Here is a 9369-nt window from a genome sequence, read left to right on the forward strand (position 1 = left end):
AAAAAATAATGGTAAACAAAAAAAAAAAAAAAACTTCATATATGAAAGAAAAGTAAAGCCTAAAAACAAACAAAACCATGCAGTAATGCATCTTAAATCATTAATAATATTAAAATACTACCAGTCATGTTTGCCTGACAAAGTAAGCCTATTCTTGAGGAAAATCATATTCCAAGAAAAACTTTATGATAGGAAGGTCATGTTTGGGTGGAAAGAAAAACTTTGTCGTGATTCTCGTGAAAAGGAATTTGGTGATTACTAATATATAGGAAGAAAAATTGATGGGTTGAAGATTTGAAGTTGGTTTTCTGAGAACAATACTATTCAGACCCCTATGAATGATGCTTTCGTATTTATAAAAAGTCAAATTCACCGTCCCTCACGGCCTCACCCCCCTTCTCTCTCTCTCTCTCTCTCTCTGCGCTTTCAGACCTAACTCTCCTTGAATCACGCCATCATCGCCCTTTTGTCTTTTTCCAAAAAACAGTAGTCAAAAGCGTAAGAAAGCCCAACACTTTTATTTTCTTTATTAGAATTACAGTAGCATAAATAATGGAATTTGGATTTTTTTTTCCAGAGAAAATTCAGCGGATGAGGTGGGAAACCATATTCCATGAATGGACTCCAGATAATTTGAACTGCCCTATCTTCTATCATAGAATATAGGTGTTGACCAGTGGAGGTTATTATGCTATTAATAAATTATTGAAATAAATGATTTATTTTCTTACTGTTTTAAAATTGTTTAGAGAGGGAGAGAGGGAGGGGGAGAGAGAGAGAGAGGGGAATAAAATCCATATTCTGAACTAATATATTCGCTTTCATTTTAAAACAAGAAGAAAAAGGGTGGGTTAGACGAGAGACAGGCGAATGTCAAGCCACAAATTATGAGCAAAGAACATATTAATATCTTCACCCCATGTGATAACTTCCAACTTCAGCTGGCCCCTCCCCCACTCCCTAATCAAATTTCAAACCCACTCCTCTTTTTCTATTCTTCGCAATCCTTATTCAACTCCAAACTGGGTATTTTAACCTTATAAATACACTACATGACAACATACAATCTACATCCAATGAGACAGTGTGTAAGTCATGGTTGGCTCTCAAGAATTGCCAAGAAAGTATTTTTCTGTTTTGGTTATTTTTGGAGACATACCGCAATGAGCTGCTCTAATGGGGAAGAAACAGAAGGGACAAGGAGTTGGGACCCACTTACCCAACACATCAACTCAACCCAAACTATTGAGCCTCAATTAAAGGGGAAAAGGTTGGGCCATCAATTCAGTAGATGAGCTGAGGTAGGGGATGGATTCAATGGCCAAAGGGCACAATAGGGCCTTCAAAAACTAAGGTTGTCTAAGGCTTCTCTTCCTGTTGAAGGGCACATTGGCCTTCCCATATGGAAGGTTTGACATTTTGATATTCTGATACTTTCTAAGTCAAATAGGACCAAGTCCTCCTATGTGGCCTGCTGCTGCTGCTGCTGCTGCCTTCACGTTTGAATATATGCCCTTCAACAGCTCACCATGTATTTTCATTTCTAGAAACAATTGCCGGCTGTTGAATCCTCTTCTAGCCTTCTTCTCACGCGGTCACACCTCCATTTTTAACCCTTTTTTGTTCGGGTTTTTTCTTTTCTTATTCATGGTTCAATGATTAAAACCCGATGTACCTTTATGTGGATTGTTTTATTTTTATGTTCTTGAATTAACATTATTTGCTTTAAAGTTTTCGTCGACACAACACATCACCCTGATAAGCCCTCTATACCATGAGCTAACTAACGAATCTATTTGTCAATATGTTGAAAGCATACCACTGAACTATATTCTTCTCTGCAGCTTAACGTGTATGGCCCCCACGCCCACCTCCCTACTCAACTGCATCTTGCTTTTATGAGTTGGTCTTGAGCTGCATTATCACTCCAAAATAGGCACTTTCCCTTTCTTTGTAACTGATGGATGATGGGCAAGGGGAGAGACTCAAATATTAGTTTGATTATTCAAAGCGCAAGCATATCGTGGGGTGTTTCAATGTTCCCAATTTAAGAAGCACATGAAAAATAGGGGAGGTCAGTGCACCATCCCCAAAACCATTTTCAAAGACTTTGAACATGCCCACATTGCCCAAAATCTCTCCCAGGACTAAGGGAAAATGGGTTTTGTATTTTGAAATATTGAAATTAGTATCTTTGAAATTTGTGGTCTAATTATGGATTTTTGTTGGGTTGGGTGTAGTTAATTTAGGAAGGACGTCCATGTCTGGGCGTGTGGTGGGGTGTTTGTGTTGGTGTCCAGCTGGTTTGCCTTTTACTTAGGGAAACAGGGAGAGATATAAAAACATAAGATTTCAAATATGGATAGAGGGCACCACCTAATCTTGACTCATTCTTTTCATTTCCTTGTATTTTTCAATTATTTTATATTGTTTCCAAAATAATAACAATATTAATGGGTTTTTGACAACTAATATTATGCCATGTTTGGCAAGTTGGAGTGTTTTGAATGAGTAATTTATCATTTATTTTTTAATTGTTTATATAAAAAAGTTAAATTAAAAACCATATACCCTATTTTGAAGAGTATGCTCACAAAATCCACCATGATTATTTTTTATGACAAGATCATGTCATATATGAAAAGATAACCTCCATATTTGGTATTTTAAGGTACAAATATCCATAAAAAAGGAATAGAAAAATGGTAGAATCAATGCCCAAATGTCAAACAAATAATCCTCCACTAACACCAACTATATCTTTTTTTTTTTTTTTTTTTTGGGTATTTTAGCAATAATGAAAAGAATAATGAGAAAAAAAAGCAAAATTAAAAGTCACGACTTATTTTTTAAAATAGTTTTAAAAAATAATTTTTAAAAACTATTTTATTATATTTTATAAGACAAACAAAAAATTATTATAAAAAACAATTCCCGTTGATTGGGGAATTTGGGGGTTGAGTTTCGTGGTCATGACATGAGTTTTTGTGATTATGTTGTGAGTTTTGAGTGTGAATCTTTGTAGTATTTTGCTTTGGAAAATTAAAAGGATTGTGAATTTTAATGACATAATTACTTACTATGAACAAATTAATATTAAACTAATTTGAAATTTAAGTAATCTTATTTATTTAAATAAATAAACTCTGAAACCAGACCTAAAATAGAAATATTTTTTAAATTTTTTAAATTTTTTTTGGGGTTTAAAAGAGGGGTAACGGTTGAAAAACTCTCATTTACCAAGAAGGATAAAACAAAAAACAAAAAACAAAAAAGGGAAGCCGACAAACAAGAGTTGTGAATTTATTTATTTAACCGAAAAAACGAGTGGAAATAAAAAAAATAAAAAATAGGGGTAAAGCGCGGGGGAATGGTGTGGGGCCGGGGGGTGTAGCGAAAGGGTGGGGGTTGGAGAGCAGGGGATAATTCCCTCCACCATGTGAAAAGAGTTTCCATTGGTCATATACAGCTCAGTATCGTAAAGGCTAAAAATTAGACGTCAGAAAATACTTCCAATTCTGAATTCCCTCAAGTCGCTTTTTTCCGCTTTCATTTACTTCTAAATATTCTCCTCTCTCTCGGAAAAGTGCTTCCTAGAGAGAGAAATAAGGAGTTCAAGCCTTTTAAACACTCGCCGGAGTTTGCGTGAGTTTCTGGGCGGACATGTCGTCACCGTCGCCGGGGCAGTCTCCTGGTCCGACTTCGCCCCCCTCTACAAACACTACCTCGCCTCCGCCCCCCTCTACAAACACCACCGCGCCTCCTCCGGCCACTCCTGCTGCGCCTCCGCCATCTTCGCCGTCGCCTCCACCGCCCACTGCACCGTCGGGATCGCCGCCTACAGCCCCGGCTGGTTCTCCTCCGCCTCCTCCGGACTCTTCTGGCTCTCCACCACCTTCGGGCCAAACCGGTTCACCACCGCCACCTTCTAGGGCTTCTCCGCCACCACCACCATCTTCACCATCTTCGAACAAGAGCCCGCCGCCACCTCCGTCCGACTCAAAATCACCTCCGCCGCCGCCTTCGTCTCCATCCTCAAACACTGTATCTACAGGTCTTGTAGTTGGAATCGCTATAGGTGGAGTTGTTATTCTCGTGGTGCTGAGTCTTCTCTTCATATGTTGCAAGAAGAAGAAGAGGAGAGATCACAGACAGGACTACTATGTGCCGCCGCCGCCGGGCCCGAAAAGTGAGGCATTTTTCACAATCTATTACTTTTAATTATATGACTGACTGGAACCGGTCTTGTTGCTGGTTTTGATTTATAATTTATGCCATAGTTTCTTTTAGGGTTGTGATTGATGGGATTTGCTTCACAGAATGATTTTGAAAGTTCAATTTCGGAGTAAGAGGATAAAAAAACAAACAAACATGTTTTCTTATTTTTTTATTTTTTTCGTTGAAAAGGTGAAATTATTCTTATTTTTAATTCACATAAATTGGTTTTGGGATTTCCCTTGGTTGTTGGGTTATAAATGAATTCATTTCTAGTTTCTTGATTGATAGATTTTCTATGGTCGAGTCGATGGCTAGTCTGGACTGTGTTAAGTGGGGATCTGTTTGGAATCCTGGAAAAAGTTGATCTTAATTTGATATTTCTCATCCAATAAAGTTATCAATTTGGCATTTTGTTGGATTTGAAATTTTCCATTGTGGATACTTGACTTATAATGTGGATGTGCGTTTCCTCTGGGATGAGAGAAGACCTGTTCTGGATGAACTTTGACATTTGAAAATGATTTCATTTCCTCTTTATTTGAGCTGTTATATAGTTGGATGCTTGTGCCAAGATTTTCAAAGTAGAGTGTTAGGCTTAATTTGAATCACTTACAGGAAATATAGGTTTTGCAAATACACTTCCATTTAAGCTTTTGGATGAAAAATATTGTGACTTGTGAGATGCAGAAGCTCTAGTTTTCCAAGTCAGCATTCTTGTGTTCCGGTTTTCTTAATTGTAGTTCACTTTATTTTCTGTGTTGCCTGCATTTTTTTCCTTTTTTTCTTTTCTTGTTTTTTTGGGGGTTGTGTTACCAAACAACTTTGGGGATGAATTCACTCTGCTAACTCCTAATTATATTTTCATCTGTGTCCATTGTCTCATATTTTCATATCTGGAGCAATACAAGTCCTTTTCTGCATTATAGTATATAAGAATCATTCTAAGTTATGGGCATTTGGAGACAGCCACAGAAATAATAGCATTTAAATGGACAAATCTGTTCCATGAAAAAGAATCATAACCTAATTCATTTGAATGATAAGAAAATTTTAGGAGAGGTAGCAATGTGGTCATTTAATAGAAATGAACCATTTTTGTTGCTGATTAAAAAAAATTTAGAGATTCTAGAATGGCCACCCTTTTTTAAGGAGTTTGTAATAAATTGCTAAATTAGCCTTTGAGGCCTGGTCTCAAGTGGTGAAGGGTTGGGGAGGGTTTGTGGGAGGTTCTAGGTTCAAGTCCTAATGGGGACAAAAAATTTACCAATCCAAAAAAAACAAAAGAAAATTGCTAAATTAGTGTGCTTTGGAAAACAAAGTAACTCAATTTGTGTTTTGTATATTCATTTTCATCTGCTTCCTAAACATTCACCTTCCCCTACTATTACAGTGAAATTTGCTAACTCATTTTGCTGTTGATTGCTAATTGCCAGATGATCCGTATGGTGGTCCACCACAGCAGTGGCAACACAATGTCCCTCCACCTGCAGATCATGCTGTCACAGTGTTTCCAAAGCCCTCTCCTCCACCAGGAACTGCATCACGCCCGCCCCACTCACCGGTGCAGGTTCCTACACCTCCGCCACCTCCACAACCACCTTTTGTGAGCAGCAGTGGTGGTTCAGGGTCCAATTATTCAGGATCTGACAACCCTCTCCCCCCACCTTCCCCTAGCATTGCTTTAGGTTTCTCAAAGAGCACATTCACGTATGAAGAATTGGTGATGGCAACAGATGGCTTCTCAAATGCCAACCTTCTTGGACAAGGTGGTTTTGGGTATGTGCACAGAGGTGTCCTTCCCAATGGGAAAGAAGTTGCAGTTAAGCAGCTCAAAGCTGGAAGTGGGCAGGGGGAGCGTGAATTTCAGGCAGAGGTTGATATCATTAGTCGAGTACATCACAAACATCTTGTAACCTTAGCTGGATATTGCATCACTGGATCACATAGACTGCTTGTTTATGAGTTTGTTCCGAACAACACCTTGGAGTTTCATTTACATGGTAATTTGGATTATTATTACTGCACTATTTTAATTTTTATCCTTCTTGGAAGTCATGTTAGGATGAAAAGTGTCTTGCTTTTGTGCTACACTTCAAGTAGTTGGGCCATTATGAATAATTGTCCATTTCTTGTTTTATGGTTTAATGCCAAAATTTTGAAATTTATTGTAAACTCAATTTTCATTCAACATCATATTGATGTGCTCAAGGCACTAATGCTGCCTTACATGATGTTTGATGTTTTGCTTATTAACTGCACCTGATGCATGATGTTTCTGGTAAGAAAGACCTGATAAAATAGGCAACATATTGCAGGAAAAGGACGACCTACTATGGATTGGCCCACAAGACTGAAAATTGCTTTAGGATCTGCAAAAGGACTCGCATACTTGCACGAGGATTGTAAGATCTCTCTCTCTTTCTCTCTCTCTCTCTCTCTCTCACACACACACACACCCACACTAATTTGTACATGTGTACCTTCTCATTTTAAATCAGAAGGTAACTTCATTTAAAGACATTAAAATTGAACTGAGATTTAATCTGTATTTGCAGGTCACCCTAAGATCATTCATCGTGATATCAAGGCAGCTAATATACTTTTGGATTTCAAGTTTGAGGCAAAGGTGGGGATTCAAATATGTGATTCTTGGTTTGTTCCTCAGGCTGACTGAACATAAAATTTGTTAAACCATGAATAGGCATCGCTAAGTTTGACCTCATACACAAAATTCTCTTCTTTGTGCTGCCTGATTAACATCCCTGTTGATTTTGTTATGAGGTTCATCTTTCATTTCATCTGAAAGACTTTGTAATTTTTATCTTGAAGTTCACGTCTTTACTTATTTTTATCTTGACTGCTGAAATTTAAGTGCATCTGTCTGCACTGATTTTGAATTCCGTGTAAAACCCAATTGATTGATTCAATTTCCATTGGATGTCCGGGCTTATTGGTGTTTACTATAATGTTTAAGTTAACAAACATGAATTCTTTTGGCTCAGGTTGCAGATTTTGGACTTGCTAAGTTTTCTTCTGATGCCAATACTCATGTCTCGACTCGGGTAATGGGAACTTTTGGGTAAGACCAAAATTCATCCCATTGTATTTTGCTTAAGGTGTAGTTTTTATGGTTGACATTTGGTTTGGGATGAGTTGTAGTCGAGCCTTCTCTTTTTATCGAGTTCCAAGTTGTGCTAATACTATGTGTTCTAGCATCAATGAACAATTTCTTTCTGCCTACTTCTTGCTTTGCCAAATGCATCTGTCTTAAAATATTTGGTTAAAATCTTGTGTTCAAGCATTCACTTCTAGTTTTTATAGGCTGCACTTGGACCCTCTGTAATGAAACCTTAAAGTTCTGAGAGAGTTCCAGTTGGCATTCAATGAGTTACTGATTATGTCAGTAGTTAGTTTTAGATCCATGGTTTTATAAGTTTAAAATTCCCTTGAAACTCTCAATCTGTCATGACTGTGGATGGATCTATTATAATGTGCTTTAGACTATGTTTTCATGACTCATCTAGACCAGAGTTTTATCTGAATCCTGAATATTCTTCAACATTTTGCTCTTATTATGGTTTCTTCACATTCTCACACGCTCTCCACCTGCAGGTACTTGGCTCCAGAATATGCTGCAAGTGGGAAACTTTCAGACAAGTCAGATGTTTTCTCCTTTGGAGTTATGCTTCTTGAGTTGCTTACTGGTCGCAGACCTGTTGATGCAAACCAAACCTTCATGGAAGATAGTTTGGTGGACTGGGTAAGTTGTCACTTGTACCTCCACTATAGTTTTCTCTTCTAAGCATTGGCTATGTGTTGATAGTTTGTAGACCAAATGATAACTAGACAGAGGGAGCAAGTCTTTTATGTCATATTCTTTAATGGGAGTTTTTCCTTAGTAAATCCTCAACTTCTTTTCTTTTTCAAGTATGGAAAGTTGTGTTTGAGAGCATTAGACTAACCAACTGTACTGGAATCATAGGCGAGACCTTTGCTCACAAGAGCTCTTGAAGATGGAAACTTTGATACTCTTGTTGATCCGCGCTTGCAAAAGGATTACAACCACCACGAAATGGCTCGCATGGTTGCTTGTGCTGCTGCTTGTGTGCGTCATTCAGCCCGGCGTCGACCAAGAATGAGCCAGGTAATTATTTTAGCACATATCGTGGCTTGAAGATTCATTTCAAGTAGCCCAATTAATTACTAGTATGTACATGATCCTTGTTGAACTGACTTGACTACCTTAGAATAGTGAAACATGTAGGTAGTGGTTATACTTGCATATAGAGCATTTTAATTATAGTTATAAATCCTTCGCTGAAAAATCTTCACTGATGACTGGGTTTGACATTACACGCTAGCCCCAGCACCCTGGTAATGTGCTTAATTCTGGTTTGATGCTCAGAGGCAGCATGCTATTTTAAATGTATGTGTTGTTTGCTTGTAAAGTTAACTTCTAACAACTTAAGAGTCAACTGGAAACCAACAGATTGTCCGGGCATTGGAAGGAGATGCATCTCTATCTGATCTTAATGAAGGAATGAGACCTGGGCAAAGCTCAATCTACAGTTCCCATGGAAGTTCAGACTATGACACCAACCAGTACAACGAGGACATGATAAAATTCAGAAAGATGGCATTGGCAAGCAGGGACTATGGCAGCAGTGAGTACAGTGGACCTACAAGTGAATATGGTTTGTATCCATCTGGATCAAGTAGCGAAGGCCAACGAACCACCCGAGAGATGGAGATGGGAAAGATGAAGAAAGACAGTCGAGGCTACAGTGGAGGCTCTGAAAAATGACGCTCATTTCTGTAAAGACCCACCCCTTTATTCTTATACCATCACTAGTCTCAATTGCAAGAATGCCATCCTACATGAGATAACAGCCACCATTTTTTCCCCTTCTATCCTTTTTTTCTTTTAAAAAATGTATTTATTAATGCTTATACAACAAAATAATGGAGATCTTGATTCTATTCTTTTGTTTGATCCTTTGTTTGTTGGCTTTGATTTGGCCACTGATATCTTGTAGACTTTTTCCCTTTTATCTTCTGGCTTCATCATCTGTTTCCCTCTTATTTGAAATTCAAATGTTTGATCAGAATCTACTGTAGGATACATTTATTTTTGTTTCCTGTTTTAGCAGT

General features: G+C 38.0%; 1 protein-coding gene across 1 annotated transcript; it reads left to right on the top strand.

The window, feature by feature from the left end:
• The first annotated feature begins 3514 nt into the window (after nucleotides 1–3514).
• LOC117925572 (proline-rich receptor-like protein kinase PERK1) lies at nucleotides 3515–9300 on the top strand. Its single transcript, XM_034844620.1, has 8 exons — nucleotides 3515–4189; nucleotides 5652–6218; nucleotides 6534–6620; nucleotides 6774–6844; nucleotides 7221–7297; nucleotides 7831–7978; nucleotides 8201–8362; nucleotides 8708–9300. Exons 1-8 carry the CDS (start codon nucleotides 3664–3666, stop codon nucleotides 9020–9022), a joined length of 1953 nt encoding a protein of 650 aa, XP_034700511.1. The 5' UTR covers nucleotides 3515–3663; the 3' UTR covers nucleotides 9023–9300.
• The last annotated feature ends 69 nt before the right edge of the window (nucleotides 9301–9369 follow it).

The sequence above is a fragment of the Vitis riparia genome, chromosome 11 (genome assembly GCF_004353265.1).
Source record: "Vitis riparia cultivar Riparia Gloire de Montpellier isolate 1030 chromosome 11, EGFV_Vit.rip_1.0, whole genome shotgun sequence".
Lineage (NCBI taxonomy): Eukaryota > Viridiplantae > Streptophyta > Magnoliopsida > Vitales > Vitaceae > Vitis > Vitis riparia.

Coding starts and splice junctions, on each gene's coding strand:
- LOC117925572 (XM_034844620.1), top strand. CDS start 3,664: ATGTCGTCACCGTCGCCGGGGCAGTCTCCTGGTCCGACTTCGCCCCCC. Junction 6,621..6,773: donor CGCATACTTGCACGAGGATT/GTAAGATCTCTC, acceptor CTGTATTTGCAG/GTCACCCTAAGATCATTCAT. Junction 8,363..8,707: donor GTCGACCAAGAATGAGCCAG/GTAATTATTTTA, acceptor GGAAACCAACAG/ATTGTCCGGGCATTGGAAGG.